This window comes from Capra hircus, chromosome 6 (genome assembly GCF_001704415.2).
Source record: "Capra hircus breed San Clemente chromosome 6, ASM170441v1, whole genome shotgun sequence".
NCBI classification, from domain to species: Eukaryota; Metazoa; Chordata; class Mammalia; order Artiodactyla; family Bovidae; genus Capra; species Capra hircus.
In genome coordinates this window covers 99,883,090-99,901,234 of record NC_030813.1, presented here as the reverse complement: position 1 = coordinate 99,901,234, position 18,145 = coordinate 99,883,090, and the positions used below count along the sequence as shown (strand labels likewise).

Sequence of the window (18,145 nt, the reverse complement as noted above, 5' to 3'; positions counted from 1 at the left end):
TATCTCCACTTTACAGATGAAGAAAAATATACAAAGGACTTTATTAATTTACTGTGGATCGTGGCGCTAAGGAGGAGTTAAACCCTTAGATTCTATTGACCCTTAAGAGTCATGTGGTTCCATAAACCATTATCCTCAAGATTCAGGTTAAGAATGACTCAAAAATTTTCAGAAGCATATTATAATGATTACAGTAAAACAAAATACTCTTAGCAATTTCAAGATGTCCAAACAGCATGTGTGTTTCTGTCTATAATCTATAAATTAATCACAGTAAAATTTTACTAAATAAAAATTCTACCTAATGAACTTTTGTTGTTGTTTAGTTGCTAAACTGAATCTGACTCTTTCACGATCCCATCAACTGTAGCCCACCAGGCGCCTCTGTCCATGGGATTCTCCAGGCAAGAATACTGGAGTGGGTTGCCATGTCCTTCTCCAGGGGAGCTTCCAGACCCAGGGATCGAGCCTGCGTCACCAGCATTGGCAGGCAGATTCTTTACCACTGAGCCACCTGGGAAGCCCACTAACGAAGCAGAAATCTAATAATTCTATGTTAAATACTGAGGAGGCACTATGATACACTTTTTTGCCCACTACATCAGTAAAGTTCTGAAGATAATTTTTTTTACAGAAGTAGATGTTAGAAATGCATGAACCAAGTTTAATTTCAACTAAATAGCCATGCATGCATTCTATTTGGCAATATCTTTAGAAAGTGAGTTCTGTGAGAGAAAACAACTGGTCAACTAATCTATCCCATGTGAAATAAACACTATACTTTGCATATCTAAGATGTACTTACCAAGGGAGTTCTACCCACTAGAGTAAGCAAGGTTGATGCTACTCTGACCAGCGCACGGAATCAAACAGCAGCTGCCTGCACCTATTTTTTGATGACCGATTTGAAATGTCAGTGTCAAGGGTGATACTAAGGGAAGAGAATGCATACTGGCTCCCAGATCCTATCTCACTTCCTATTTGCCACCTGTAGAATCTGACTGGTTCAACTGCAAAAGAAATATATGGAAACATTTCTGAGCAGCGGCAAACTGAGACACATGTCTCTTTCTTGAGAGAAAGAACAGAAGCGGAAGAGGGGGAGGCACTAAAACATGGAATTCATGGCATTAAAATCAACGGAAGCAAAAGACTTTCTTTTAAAATCACTGCTTTTAAATTTTTCTTCAATAGCAGGGAGATTTCTTTTGTGGCTTAAGAAATAATGAAATTTCTATGCTGCTTTATGCTTTTGGTCCACGGTTATAGGCAAACGTAGATTGGACTTGGTTCAGAGGCTAATGGGGGCTTTCCCTTGTGGCTCAGCTGGTAAAGAATCCGCCAGCAATGCGTGAGACCTGGTTCAATCCCTAGGTTGGGAAGATCCCCTGGAGAAGGGAAAGGCTACCCACTCCAGTATTCTGGCCTGGAGAATTCCATGGACTGTATAGTCCATGGGGTTGCAAAGAGTCAGACATGACTGAGCGACTTTCACTTTCAGAGCTAATGAGGTAAAGGCAACTCAGAAGCAAGACTGAGCTGAAAGTCTCCAGAACCTCCCCTTCTGGCAAATAAGACCTTTCTGGCTCTCCCAGCGCAGCCTTGGGAAATTCTCGACATCATTAATTATGAATTATCTCCTCACAAATACTACTCCAGCATGTATGGTTTTCTTGTCCTTGAAATTATATTCACCCTTAAGCATTTCTTCAAACAAAATCACCAGCAGATTCATTCAATACTTTCCTGATGATCATTTTATCCAGGACAGTCTTGGCAACTCAGTTTTACCTGATCCAATTTTATGGTTAAATCCACCAGTAACACACAGAATTTTAGGGTGCTCTAATAAAGGATATAACTATCTGACTCGTGGATATATTAAAATAATACCATTCTTGGAATCTGGGGGAAGAGGATGTAAACTGTTTTCCTAGCATATCTAAGGTTAACTATTATTGTCAAAGAAAAAGAATCTAAAAAAGAGACACATGCATTTACTTCTTCATTCACAGCCATTTCTTGTTTAAATGGAACACATACGTGCTATATTTTAACAAATCTTTGGAAAGGATAACTTTGCATATTTGGATCCATAGTTTTACTTTTTCCCCAATTAACAAAGAAGATTTTTATGGTTATATTTCCAATTAAAATCACAGGATCTGTTAAAGTAAAATGTTCACTGAAAAAGTTTCCTAAACATACAGTCTTGATATGTAACTATTTTCAGTTACACTTATCGATTACCAGTTATATACACAGCACTGGGCCTGGTGGTGTCAGTGCAAAGATGGACATATCTTGTGGCCCAGTATCAAGGAGTTCCCAGGAGGTTAGGGAGACCAAGTTTCCCAATAGACTTAAGAGAGGTATATTCAGAAAGCATAAAAAAGAATGAGATGTCTAAGGAGTCAAGTGAATTGAAGAAGAAAAAAGACATTGAAAAGTCCAAAAGATGTGATAGAAGGAATTTCAGAAAAAGTAGACAATTGAAAAATATTTATTGAGCACTTAAGATGCAGATACAAAATACAAAACATGGATAAGATAGTCATTCCACTCAAGGAGCTCATACTTTAATTGCAGAGACAGAAAATATAAAGAAATAATGAAGTTTTTAAATTTCTTATTGTTGGTTAACCGATTCAGTAAACACATGCAGTCCTTAACTCAAAAAACACAGACAGACCCAGGATTATACACTGGAGGTTACCGACTCATTGATTACTTTTGTACATGGCTGTATTTTTCATTACACTTTGCTGACTAACCAAAACATTGAAACGTTCCAAACATCGTATTCAACAATTCAGAAGCACACTGCTTTATGTATGTGTTGCCATATTCAGACACTAGAATACAACTGAGGCGTTTTAAAGAAGTTTAAATATGTAGTGTAGAAATTCACACAAATCAACCATTATATTAGCTAATATACGGAAAAAGTTTTCCTTTAATCTGCATAGTGAGTTTAAGGTATAAAACAAGACTGATATGTAGACAGTTTATAATCATGTTTAATTAAAAAACTGTTACGTGGGAAGGCTTCCCTGGTAACTCGTGGTAAAGAATCCACCTGCCAATGCAGAAGACACGGGTTTGATCCCTGGTCCAGGGAGACCTCACAGCCATCATGGAGCAACTAAGGCCATGAGACACAGCTTCTGAGCCTGTGCCCTAGAGCCAATACTATGCAACAAGAGAAGCCACCGCAATGAGACGCCCACACGCCACAACTGGAGAGTGGCCCCTGCTCATGGAAATTAGAGACAGCCCACGCAGCACTGAAGATCCAGCACAGCCAAAAACAAACAAGCTATGGCTTCCCGCATAGCTCAGTTGGTAAAGAATCCGCCTGCAATACTGGAGACCTGGGTTCAACTCCTGGGTTGGGAAGATTCCCTGGAGAAGGAAATGGCAGGAGCCAGGCAGGCTACAACCCATAGCGTTGCAAGAGTCAGACACGACTCAGCTCTAGCTTTCTTTTCTTTTCTATACACACACACACACACACACAAATATAAACTAGACGTGGTTCTGGAGATACAATCCTTTATGAACAGTGATTTGTGACATCTTTCAAAGATTTCATCTACCTCTTCTGAGATGAAAGATATACAGGATGTTTGAAAACAATTCTTAATCATGTATTAATTTTAGCCATAACTTAATCTTATACTGTCCTTATAGCTTCCCTGGTGCCTCAGATGGTAAAGTGTCTGCCTGCAGTGCAGGAGAGCCAGGTTCGATTCCTGGGTTGGGAAGATCCCCTGGAGAAGGAAATGGCAATCCACTCCAGCACTCTTGCCTGGAAAATCCCATGGATGGAGGAGCCTGATAGGCTACAGTCCATGGGGTCGCAAAGAGTCGGACACGACTGAGCGACTTCACTTTCACTTTGATTTTCAATATTATAGTGTCCAGTGATTTTTCCTGAATTCAAAGTATTATATTCAACTCATAACCTCTCCTTAGGGGTTTTAAAAAAGAAGTCAAAATAGTTAGCCATGCACAAATACAAGGGAAAAAACCTGACTAAACATAATATGCCTTTAATATGCTTCTCACTAGTTGGCTAAAGAGATCTTAAGGTGATGATATTATGGGTCCAACATCTTAAGCTTATTCACCTGTCATTACCGGACATGTAATCACATGGTTGAGGCTCTTGTTTCTAAAGAGCCTCAAATCCAAATCACCGAGATCTTTTAAAAATATATCCAGACTCTAGAGAAAATGTTGTCACTGATATTCGTTTTACTATGAGACAAATTCATTTTACAACAAAATTATCTAAAGTGTGAGAATGGCTTCTGGGCCCTAGTCAGTGAGTCATCTGGGATGATGTTAAATGAGTCATTCAACCTGCTGGGCCTTGGTGAGTAGGTCAGACCTGGATATAGGTACTTTTTATTTTAATAAAATTCAACATCAATGAAAAAGCTTGTGTTGTCTCTGCTTTTTATATCCGTTAAGACCTATAAAACTCATCTGACCACTGCAGAACTAAAATTTGGACAGGCCTCTTGGAATGTTGTCTAACTAGAAGAATTCCAGACATTTTTCACAGCATAATTTGAAAGAAAGGCGCAACTATCTCAACAGAACATACTTTCTATTTCCTCACTCCTGTTTTAAAGTCTAACTTTATTTGCTGGACTAAGCTCATAAATGTTGCTAATCACTTCAAGAATCAACCAATGAGGCCTCAAGACCCAGCCACCAAAATCCGGACGCTAAAAAAAAAAAGTTATCTCTAAAAAGCACTATGTCTAGATGTGCATGTTTCTCAGCCTCTCGATCCCTCATCCAGGAAATGTGTGTTAGGAACCTAAATCCCAGACCCTGCATTAGGCACCAGGAATTTAAAAAACGAGAGAAACACAAAGTGGGTGCTTATGATCCTTTAATAGGACCATATTTAAGACACATGTGAAGTGATAACAGATATACTGGGATAGAATACAATGCATAATTTATATCAGAAGTTTCATCACTTAACCCAGCAGCTCCTAGCTTACTACAAAGTTGCATTTTATAGAAACACAGAGACTGGAAAAGTCAGTTTTTATTCCAATCCCAAAGAAAGGGAATGCCAAAGAACGTTCAAACTACTGCACAATTGCACTCATCTCACACACTAGCAAAGTAATGCTCTAAATTCTCCAAGCCAGGCTTCAACAGTACATGAACCAAGAACTTTCAGATGTTCAAGCTGGATTTAGAAAAGGTAGAAGAACCAGAGATCAAATTGCCAACATCCTCTGGATCATCGAAAAAGCAAGAGAATTCCAGAAAAACATCTACTTCCACTTCATAGACTACTCTAAAGCTTTTGACTGTGTGGATCACAATAAACTGTGGGAAATTCTTAAAGAGATGGGAATATCAGACCACCGGACCTGCCTCCTGAGAAATCTGTATGCAGGTCAAGAAGCAATAGTTAGAACTGGACATGGAAAAACAGACTGGTTCCAAATTGGGAAAGGAGTCTGTCAAGGCTGTATACTGTCACTTTGCTTATTTAACTTATATGCAGAGTACATCATGAGAAACGCCGGGCTGGATGAAGCACAAGCTGGAATCAAGATTGCTGGGAGAAATATCAATAACCTCAGATATGCAGATGACACCACCCTTACGTCAGAAAGCAAACAAACTGAATAGCCTCTTGACGAAAGTGAAAGAAGAGAGGGAAAAAGTTGGCTTAAAACTCAACATTCAGAAAATTAAGATCATGGCATCTGGTCCCATTACTTCATGGCAAATAGATGGGGAAACAATGGAAACAGTGACAGATTTTATTTTCCTGGGCTCCAGAATCACTGCAAATGGTGACTGCAGCCGTGAAACGAAAAGATGCTTGCTCCTTGGAAGAAAAGCAATGACAAACCTAGACAGCATACCAAAAAGCAGACATTACTTCGCCAACAAAAGTCCATATAGTCAAAGCTATGGTTTTTCCAGTGGTCACGTACAGATGTGAAAGTTGGACAGTAAAGAAGCTGAGCACTGAAGAATTGATGCTTTTGAACTGTGGTGCTGGAGCAGCCTCGTGAGAGTCCCTTGGACAGCAAGGAGATCCAACCAGTCAATCCTAAAGGAAATCAGTGCTGAATATTCATTGGAGGGACTGATCCTGAAGCTGAATCTCCAACTTTGGCCACCTGGTGTGAAGAACTGACTCACTGGAAAAGACCCTGATGCTGGCAAAGACTGAAGGCAGGAGGAGAAGGGGAGGACCGAGGATGAGATGGTTGAATGGCATCACCGACTCGATGGACATAAATTTGAGTAAGCTCCGGGAGTTAGTGATGGACAGGGAGGCCTGGCGTGCTGCAGTCCATGGGGTCGCAAAGAGTCAGACATGACTGAGCGACTTAACTGACACTCAGAAGCATAGAAAACAAATTTACAATTACCAAAAGGGAAAAGGGTGGGGAAAGGATAAATTAGGATTTGGGGATTAGCAGATATAGTTTACTATATGTAAAACAGATAAACAACAAGGGCCTACTCTATAGCACAGGGAACTCTAATATCCTGTAAGAAACCAAACTGGGAAAACACATGAAAAATTATATGTCAGTCACTTCACTGTACACTAGAAACTAACACAGCACTGCAGATCAACTATATTTCAATTAAAAAACTGTGTTTTAAAAGTACATTAGTATAATGTCAATATCCCTGTGTGATCTTACACTGTAATTTTTCAAAATATTACCACCGGTGGAAACTAGGAAAAGTGCATAAGGCATCTTGTGTTATTTCTTACAACTGCATGAAAATGCAAATTATCTCAACAAAAAGTACATTTTAAGCCAATAATTTAGGATATAAAAGCAATTTTATAAACAGCATAAACAGCAGTTGGTTCTAAAATCAGCACTTAGTATTAAAAAAAAATTTTTTTGTTGTTTTAAATTTTTTGGGCATACCACATAGCAGGTGGGATCCTAGTCCCTGACCAGGAATTGAACCTCCACTCCCTGCAGAGGAAGCACAGGGTCTTAACCACTGGACCCCCAGCGAAGTCCCATAATTTTCTTTTTCACATCAATAATGGTCCAGATTTTATTTTTTTAAAACACAATTTTTAAAAAAATTATGACCCTCTTAGTAGTAAGTATAAACGTGAATGACTCAGGCATACATTATATTTAGTATAAATTAAAGCAACAATTTCCTATCTTGTCACTCTATTAATGTCTCCCACTCACCATTCATTGAATTACAAACCTGGTTATATTATCTCTTAGCTTGAAATCCTCCAGTAGTTTCCTAGGAATAAAGCCCAGAGTCTTCCTATGATATACAAGGCTCCTCAAGACGGGGCTCCTGTCTACTTGTACAATGGGTCCCAAACATGCTGCTCTCATTCTCAAGATGGCACAGCTGGTTTCTCTACCTGGAATGCCCTTTCCCACCCTCCACCTGGCAAACACCTGCTTGCTCTTTGGTTTTCACCGATCGTCTCTTCATACTGTTCATGGGGTTCTCAGAGCAAGAATACTGAGGTGGCTTGCCACTTCCCCCGCAAAGACTGAAGGCAAAAGGAGAAGGGGATGGCAGAGGATGAGATGGTTAGATAGCATCACCAACTCAATGGACATGAGTTTGAGCAAACTCTGGAAGACAGTGAAGGACAGGAGAGCCTGTAGCGCTGCAGTCCATGAGCTCACAAAGAGTCAGACATGATTTAGCGACTTAACAACAACAAGCATCTCTTCTCCAAGGCCTTCAATGGCCCTCCTGCCCCAGTAAAGCAAGGCCCTCCTTCCCCTTCTTCCTGGTCTTAGAGGTCCTTGTTCACATTCCAGCAGTGAACAAGGAGACACGTGTCTCAGCAGTTGCCAGACCCTGGTAGGCATGCTGACGGCCTGCTTCCCTTTGTATCCTCACCACCATGCACAGCACTGGCACTTGGAAAGCACTCGAGTGTTTGTTGAAAGAATGACAATGATAACTTTCAAGGAGCTTCTGTGATTCTATAGAAGAGCAACGGCGAGCTATGCCAATGATAGAAATCAGTTGGAAACAGATGAACAAATACTGATTTGACAGTCAGAAATTTAAGGGGAGGAAGCAACAATGACTGTAAAGAATTAGTTGAGAGGGTATCATGTATACAATATTATAAAAAGAAACAAGTTGCACAGCAAAGGAAACAACAAACAAGATTAAAAGACAACCCTCAGAATGGGAAAAAAATAACTGCAAGGGAAACACACAAGCAACTGCAAGGGATTAATCTCCAAAATACACAAGCAGGTCATGCAGCTCAATACCAGAAAAACAAACAACCCAATCAAAAAATGGGTGGAAGACCTACACAGACATTTCTCCAAAGAAGGCATATCAATGGTGCTGCTGCTGCTGCTGCTGCTGCTGCTAAGTCGCTTCAGTCGTGTCTGACTCTGTGGGACCCCATAGATGGCAGCCCACCAGGCTCCCCCGTCCCTGGGATTCTCCAGGCAAGAACACTGGAGTGGGTTGCCATTTCCTTCTCCAGTGCGTGAAAGTGAAAAGTGAAAGTGAAGTCGCTCAGTCATGTCCAACCCTCAGTGACCCCATGGACTGCAGCCTTCCAGGCTCCTCCGTCCATGCGATTTTCCAGGCAAGAGTACTGGAGTGGGGTGCCATTGCCTTCTCCGTACAGACGGTGAACAAACACATAAAAAGACGCTCAACATCATTCATTATCAGAGAAATGCAAATCGAAACTACAATGAGGTATCATCTCACACAGGTCAGAATGGCCATCATTAAAAAAAATCTGCAAACAGTAAATGCAGGAGAGGATGTAGAAAAAAGGGAACCCTCTTTCATCGCTGGTGGGAATGTAAATGGATAGTCTTTATGGAGAACAATATGGAGATTCCTTTAAAAACTAGGAATAGAACTACCATATGACCCAACAATCTCACTACTGAGCACAAAAGCTGTGAAAACTATAATTGAAAGAGACGCATGTACTCCAGTGTTCACTATAGCACTATTTACAATAGCTGGGACATGGAAGCAACCTAGATGTCCACCTACAGATGAATGGATACAGAAATTGTGTTACATATATACAGCTGAATATTACTCAGCTATAAAAAAAGAATGTATTTTAATTATTGAATTAAAATGACATACTTTTAAAGGACTGACTTTCCCACACACTCTGTATATTCTTTTGTTTAATGAGAAATGGAAAGGAGTCATCCATACTGTATTAAGTTTCCAAAATTGTACTCACTGGAGAAGAATTTATTTATGACGAAACCCCTAAGAGCTAAAACAGTAACCATTAAGAGCTAAAGAGAAAACTCACAAATAAATTTCATTTCTGCCTTTAAAAGTGAAAAGAATGATAATATTCAATATTTAAATAGCACCAGGTACTGCTCTAAGTGCTTTGCAAAGAAACTAAGGCACAGATTAGTGAATTACATTTCCCAAAGTTTATTCAGCATGTAAGCGGTGGAACCAGGATTCATACTGGAAATCTGACTTTTTACAAGGACCTATCTAGGGACTTCCCTGGTGGTCCAGTGGCTAAGATTCCGTGTTCCCAATGCAAAGAGCCCAGGTGCAATCTCTGGTTTGGGAACTAGATCTCACATGCTCCAACTAAGACCCAGTAAAGCCAAATAAAAATAATAGATAATTTTTACTGAAGTACATATCTAAATCAATTTTTAAAGAAATTTCTTTTATAATTGGTCAACTTCAATGGAAAACAAATCTGGTTTGTTGGTTTTTTTGGCCATGCTGTATGGCTTTTGAGATCTTAGTTCCCTGACCAAGGATCAAACCTGGGCCCCCTGCAGTGGAAGCATGGAGCCTAACTACTGGACAGCCACAAATCCGTTAATTCTAATGTTATCCTAAGTATTTGACTCTTAATCTAAAATCATAATAATGTGATAGCCTACTATAAACAAATATATATATATATATTTATATATAAATAACTATATAAGAAATGTCAGGAAAACTAAGTACCCTGATTAATTCTACATGAAACTATTTTCTAGGAACAAATAAAGCAATATATATGTGAAAGTTTCTTTGTTAATTATATTATTACTTGGTAAATAATCCATATGCTTCAAGTTCTTTTACTATAACTTACAAAGAAAATTTTCAAATATATAGACAGACTACTAAGCAAGTACTTTTTTTCAGCCACCAAGTAATTTTTTTAACCACCATTAGGGAGAAATTGCAGTTTATTTTGACTGTGATGAAAGTAGTTTTATATATGAGACATTTAAAAAGAGAAAGTGGATTAAAATGTAACCAAAAAAGGATGTTAGAATTTAACATAAAATAAGCATGTAACATATACTGGCTACAAATCAATACAGAGTCTTTTCCTTAACTTACCTGCCAGATACAAGGCAAATGATATAAATCTGTGGTAGCGAATGAGGAACTGAAGTTGCTCTTCTCTTTGAACAAATGTAGCAAAATAATCAGCCACAGTCTCTCCATAGAAAAAGTAGTTCACACACAACAGAAAGTACCTGTAACATTAAAACAATTAGCTTCTTTATATTTGAAACATTTTTCCCCTCAAACTCAACAAAACTTATCTTCTACTTTTGATGATGACACAGATCAAAACTAAGTTTTGAACATTCAGTTAAGTTCAGTCACTCAGTTGTGTCCGACTCTTTGTGACCCCATGAATCGCAGCACGCCAGGCCTCCCTGTCCATCACCATCTCCCGGAGTTCACTCAGACTCATGTCCATAGAGTCAGTGATGCCATCCAGCCATCTCATCCTGTCGTCCCCTTCTCCTCCTGCCCCCAATCCGTCCCAGCATCAGAGTCTTTTCCAATGAGTCAACTCTTCGCATGAGGTGGCCAAAGTACTGGAGTTTCAGTTTTAGCATCATTCCTTGCAAAGAAATCCCAGGGCTGATCTCCTTCAGAATGGACTGGTTGGATCTCCTTGCAGTCCAAGGGACTCTCAGGAGTCTTCTCCAACACCACAGCTCAAAAGCATCAATTCTTTGGCGCTCAGCCTTCTTCACAGTCCAACTCTCACATCCATACAGGACCACTGGAAAAACCATAGCCTTGACTAGACAGACCTTAGTCAGCAAAGTAATGTCTCTGATTTTGAACATACTATCTAGGTTGGTCATAACTTTTCTTCCAAGTAGTAAGCGTCTTTTACATGGCTGCAGTCACCATTTGCAGTGATTTTGGAGCCCTCCAAAATTAAGTCTGACACTGTTTCTACTGTTTCCCCATCTATCTCCCATGAAGTGATGGGACCAGATGCCATGATCTTCGTTGTCTGAATGTTGAGCTTTAAGCCAACTTTTTCACTTTCCTCTTTCACTTTCATCAAGAGGCTTTTTAGCTCCTCTTCACTTTCTGCCATAAGGGTGGTAGGTTCATGATATATTCCACCAAAATGGTTTTTTCCCCTTGTTTTAAACTTAAAATTTCAAACTTACCAGTGAACAAAAATGTACTGAGTAGTTCATGCCTTTATTTAGCTCAAAATCTAATCCCAGAGACAGAAAATCAGGAAACAGTGTAGAAACTACTACACACACACACACACACACACACACGGCTTCTAATACACTCTCAGACGCACACAAACACAGTTTCTAATAAACTCTCAGACACACACACACACGGTTTCTAATACACTCTCAGACACACACACACGGTTTCTAATACACTCAGACACACATACACACACGCTTCTAATACACTCTTAGACACAAACATGGTTTCTAATATACTCTCAGACACACACACACACAGTTTCAAATACACTCTCCGACACACACACACACACACACACAGTTTCTAATACACTCTCAGACACACACACACACGGTTTCTAACACACTCTCAGACACACACACACACACGCTTTCTAATACACTCTCAGACAGACACACACACGGTTTCTAATACACTCTCAGACACACACACACACACACGGTTTCTAATACACTCTCAGGCACACACCACATACACGGTTTCTAATACACTCCCAGACACACACACACACAGTTTCTAATACACTCAGACACACACACACACTTCTAATACACTCTCAGACACACACACACGGTTTCTAATATACTCTCAGACACACACACACACACACACGGTTTCTAATACACTCTCAGACACGCACACACACACACGGTTTCTAATACACTCTCAGACACACACACACACATGGTTTCTAATACACTCTCAGGCACACACCACATACACGGTTTCTAATACACTCCCAGACACACACACACACGGTTTCTAATACACTCTCAGACACACACACACATGGTTTCTAATACACTCTCAGACACACACACACACACACACACACACACGGTTTCTAATACACTCTCACACACACGGTTTTTAATACACTCTCAGACATACACACACACACGGTTTCTAATACACTCTAGACACACACACATGGTTTCTAATACACTCAGACACACACACACACTTCTAATACACTCTCAGACGCACACACACGGTTTCTAATATACTCTCAGACACACACACACACACACGGTTTCTAATACACTCTCAGACACACACATACACACACAGTTTCTAATACACTCTCAGACACACACACACATACACGGTTTCTAATACACTCTCAGACACACACACACACGGTTTCTAATACACTCTCAGACACACACACACACACGGTTTCTAATACACTCTCAGACACACACACATGGTTTCTAATACACTCACACACACACACAGTTTCTAACACACTCTCAGACACACATGCACACACACACACAGTTTCTAATACACTCTCAGACACACACACACACAGAGTTTCTAATACACTCTCACACACACAGTTTTTAATACACTCTCACACACACACACACAGTTTTTAATACACTCTCAGACACACACACATGGTTTCTAATACACTCTCACACACACACACAGTTTCTAACACACTCTCAGACACACATGGTTTCTAATACACGCTCACACACACACACACACGGTTTGTAATACACTTTCAGACACACACACAGTTTCTAATACACTCAGACACACACACACACGGTTTCTAATACACTCTCTCACACACACACGGTTTCTAACACACTCTCAGACACACACACGCATACAGAATTAAGTTTACAATGAAAATGCATTCCCTAGCTTTAGGAGAATTAGCATTCTTCCTAATGTTTCTTTTAAGATTTTTTTTTATATTGGCCATTTTTTTAAAAGTCTTTATTGCATTTGTTACAATTTTGCTTTATTTTTTTATGTTTTAGTTCTTGGCTAAAGTTTGGGATCTTAGTGCACCCCAACCAAGGACTGAACCTGTACCCCCTGCATTGGAAGGCAAAGCCTCTACCACTGAACCACCAGCAAAGTCCCTCTAATGCTTTTTAATAATAGAGCTCCTAAGCCAAATTCCCGCCTGCCCTAAGGAAGACCAATGGGAAAAGAGGGAAGAAGTAATTTGACCTCTCACCTCTCACTCTGTCCTGCCCACACTGGGTCTTGTCCCCTTTTCTCAATGCTCCGGATGGAAAGTGACTCAAAAAGGTAGCGGTGAGGGTTGGGAGCTAGCTGCATGTAAAAATCTCTGGGGAAAAACTTTAAAATAGGGAACACATGTACACCCATGGCTGATTCATGTCAATGTATGGCAAAAACCACTACGATATTGTAAAGTAATTAGCCTCCAATTAAAATAAATATATTAAATTTAAAAATATAAAATAAAATGGAGAATGTAAAATTTGAAGAAAAAAAAAACTTTATGAATGGCCTGTCCCTTCTCCCAGCACTGCTTTATCCTTTTCCCCAGGCAGAAGTTGAACCCACAAGACTTTGCTGATGGGAGTGTGTGTAAGCCAGGAAAACATGCTGAGAAACACTGCCTCGAGGTTCCTCCCACACTCTGCCTTAGAAAGACTATGTCCTAGGCAGCAGTAGAAGAGGAGAGGGGTGGCGGTTCCCTCTGGTCCTCATGAATAGAATCAGACCCCACTGTTCCCAAAGGGAAGCACATCACGTTTCCAGATTACCATGTCTCTCTCTCCTATATGGAAATTGTCTGTGACGCCTCTGTAAGGCTATCAAGGCCTATCCAGCCAGCAAACCAACTTTTTTGTTTTTGGCCATGCCCCTCTGCATGTGGGATCTTAGTTCCCCAAACAGGGATTGAACTCATGTCCTCTGCACTGGAAGTTTACAGTCCTAACCACTGGACTGCCAGAAAGTCCTGCCCCAGTCCAACTTTTGGGTCACTATTCCCTCCCACTCCGGAGAACCAAGAAGATCTCACGACCTGTGGCAGGTGCCTCCTCTGTCCCCCATCTAGAACCTGATGGGTGCTGCTTCCCCAGCCTAAAACATCCTTCTCCATCCAAAGCCTGTCTTCACTTCTAGTAACAGTTCCTCTGTCCCCTTCTCCGTGAAGCCTCTACAATCACTGGAGCCCATCTTGACCTACCTTTTCCCTCCTTACACTTAAAATCAATCCTGCATGGGTTAGCTACTCTCCAACTACTTTAACATCCGTTGGAAGGGCTGATGATTAAGCTGAAGTTCTAATACTCTGGCCACCTGATGCAAAGAGTTGACTCATTGGAAAAGACCCTGATGCTGGGAAAGATTGAGGACAGGAAAAGGGGACGACAGAGGATGAGATGGTTGATGGCATCACTGACTCAATGGACATGAGTCTGAGCAAACTCCAGGAGATGGTGAAGGGCAGAGAAGCCTGTCATGCTGCAGTCCATGGGTTGCAAAGAGGTGGACACGACTGAGTGACTGAATAACTAATACTTAATCTACCTACCTAACATTCCCTGTACACATTGCCACTCACTCATGAAGAAACTTTCCAGAAGGAAAAATTAGGTGTTCATAAAACCAAGAAACTGTTTTTGACTACTGTAAACCCAAAAGGTGATGCCTGTTTTAAAAAGACAGATTCATGTCAATGTATGGCAAAACCAATACACTACTGTAAATACAGTATTGTAAAGTAAAATAAAAAATAAATAAATAAAAATAAACAAAAAAATAGAAAGACACTGATACTAATCAAACAACTACTGATATATTCAAAGACATGGACTGTTAACTACGAACTATCATATTATCGTGTTTCATGGTCAAGGTTCTGATAACTAAGAAACCTGAAAAAACTTAAAAATATATAAAACATTAAATATTAAAATTGTTTGGTGATTCTTATTTACTAATTTTACATGCAATATTTTCTATATAGAATAATTTTATATGCAATGTTTCAGGGGCTGCTAACTGACCTGAAATGTTTAGCAGGGTGCCTTATACACTGACCCCCATCAGAGCCTTCCTATTCCCTCTGACAACCCTCCTTGTTGCATGTCAGAGATCTTGGGGCCTTCAGGAGACCAAGCCAGGAGCAGCAAAGGTAAGGTCATCCATCCTTTCACTGCCTTGCTCCCTCCTCCTGCCCCAGGCCTTTGGGGGCTTTGGAGAAGGGTAGGCCAGTCTGCCTACCTGCCCTGGTGCTCAGATGGTAAAGAACCTGCCTGCAATGCTGGAGACCTGCCTTCAATCACTGGGATGGGAAGATCCCTTGGAGGAGGGCATGGCAACCCACTCCAGTATTCTTGCCTGGAGAATCCCCATGGACAGAGGAGCCTGGCGGGCTACAGTCCAAGGGGTTGCAAAGAGTCAGACACGACTGAGCAACTAAGCACAGCACAGGCCAGTCTGCAGGGGTGAGGTGGGGAGGGGAGGAGGAGACAGCCATGCAGCTTGGGCTTTCCTCTCCTGAATCAACTTGTCACTCAAAAAAGAAAAAAAAAAAAAAAAGAAAACCCACAACTATTTTCATATCTCATCTTCCAGTCTTTGTAGAAATATCAGGTTTTGTGTATGGTCTCATGTCAGCTGAGGGGAAATAAACCAAAAGATTAACATATTTTTAACACTTCACAAAATGAAACTTTCTGTTAACACTGTAATTACAAAGAGTATAAACATGTGCCCAATATAGTGCTGAAGTTTTTAAAAAGAGGACAAAAATAGTGTGTATATGCAATATAAGTCAGTCACTCTGTACAAAGAGTGAAAGATGAAATCTGAAAATAGTTATGTTGAAATGGAAAGTTAAAGGTGATTTTATTCTTTCAACATTCAATTGCATTCTTTTTATTTATATTTCTTCATACTCAATCTATAAGGTCAACTGGGTCGATACTGACTGGTCAAGATGCTTCCTTACCAACTTTAGAAAAGAATCAGATTTTCATATCTGAAACAGTTTTAAGTCACTTACCAACTCAGTGTTCTAAACCAAGGTAAGTCATAAGAATGATAGACTCTGTAACCTATGGTGATGATTTCATGGAAGCATTTCACTTGGATGCTTAGAACCTGAAACCAAGAGAAAACATTAACAAACAGTTCTTAATGTCTATATTTATGCTTAATTATTTAATAAGTAATGGCACATGTATTTTAAAAATCTTCAGCTACCCACTTTCAGTTATTCTCAAGATCATCAGCAAAAATTCAATATTCAACTTCTTTATAATCAAGTGATGTCCCAAAGAGGTAAGCAAAACAATGTTTTATTCATAACATTTGAGAGACGCTTCCCAGGGTACGAGGCGGCACTGTACTTTAGAACTTGAAAGGTATAGTCTGGCTGGGGTCACAGCTACCTAGGCTTAATCAATCCTTCATTACTGCTTCATTTCTTGAAGTTGAGTGGCTTTTTCTGTCGATTTTGTTTCTTAAGTTATCCTAAGAAAATGATCCTATGTGAAAATTTCCTTGTATATGTTTATTTTTAACAAGTTGGTATTCTTGCCAAGGATAAAGATACTATCAGGACAAATGGCTAAAATATCCTTACTGAGTCACTCAGGGGTTTGGCAAGAGATTTTCTTTCTTCCCACCATGCCAACTCTCCCTCAGCCAGCAACACACATCTCTGATCAACCCAAGCGGTGCTTCCTTGACATATTATAAGCAGCCTTCGACATCTGCAGCCCCAATGGCCAGTCAAGTGAGTCTATGCAGTTCTGTCTGCACAGGGTCCAATACACATGCCAAGTAAGTAAGTGAAAGTCGCTCATGTCCGACTCTTTGAGACCCCATGGACTGTAGCCTGCCAGGCTCCTCTGTCTATGGAATTTTCCAGGCAAGAATACTAGAGAGGGTAGCCATTCCCTTCTCCAAGGGATCTTCCCGACCCAGGGATTGAACCCAGGTCTCCTGCATTGCAGGTAGATTCTTTACCATCTGAACACCAGGGAAGCCCCACACATGCTGAGTAAATGTGTTTATATTCATGAATCCCTTTTTGATGGTCTATGCAGCAGTCCCTCAATCTGCTGAGTCCAGCAATCTAGATAAAGGTAATTTTTGAGACTATAGCATCATAACCAGTGTTTGGCTGAAGTCAATTCCAAGACTCAAGAGCAAAGGGCAAGCTGAATACTCATCATCAGAAACTAAGAGATCCAAACCTTTGTCAGTATAGCAGACTAACTTTTCCCACCTCTAGAGAATCTCCCCAAGGGCTTGTTTTTGTATAGCCCTGGAGCTAAGAATGGAGTTTACACCTTTAAACAGTTACAAACAAAACCCAAAGATGATATGATGGAGACATATGTGTCTCCTTAAAGCCTAAAGTACTATCTGGGCCTTCCCAGAAAGAACTAACCAAACTCTGCTAAAGAGTACACTTTGGGATTTCTTTTTAAGATCACCACAAATCAGCTTTCCCAAACCTACTGCCCAGGATACTCTTAGGCTATTTTTCCCCACTATACCTATTACATGTCCAATGACATACTTAAAAAAGTAATTGTGTCCCCTTGGTAAGAAAATATTATGCCAAACTACTATAAATAATTCTTCTAAGAAAAAGTTATAAATGTGTTATAAACACAAGAGGAAATCTAAATACTGTCCTTCAAATCACCTTTGCATATATTATCAAGTCTTTTTTTTTTTTAACAAAAATAATCACAGAACAGGGATAATGCTCAATGTTGGTAAAATGGCAAAGCTATGCTATTTATAGAACCAAGGGCTTTTAAAATATCAAGTGCACTCATGCAATTTCTATGAATACATGTGTTCAAGAACA

The 18,145-nt window shown here is 40.0% G+C and overlaps 1 protein-coding gene across 2 annotated transcripts in view; it reads right to left on the bottom strand.

Moving 5' to 3' along the window:
• Window positions 1-18,145, bottom strand: part of CDS1 (CDP-diacylglycerol synthase 1) — a 76,454-nt gene that overhangs the window by 23,314 nt on the left and 34,995 nt on the right. For both annotated transcript variants that reach the window (XM_018049683.1, XM_018049682.1), the window contains exons 4-5: window positions 16,322-16,419; window positions 10,384-10,523 (exon numbers count right to left, since the gene is read on the bottom strand). In XM_018049683.1, coding sequence (XP_017905172.1) covers window positions 10,384-10,523; window positions 16,322-16,419 — 238 coding nt within the window. The remainder of the gene's footprint in view (window positions 1-10,383; window positions 10,524-16,321; window positions 16,420-18,145) is intronic.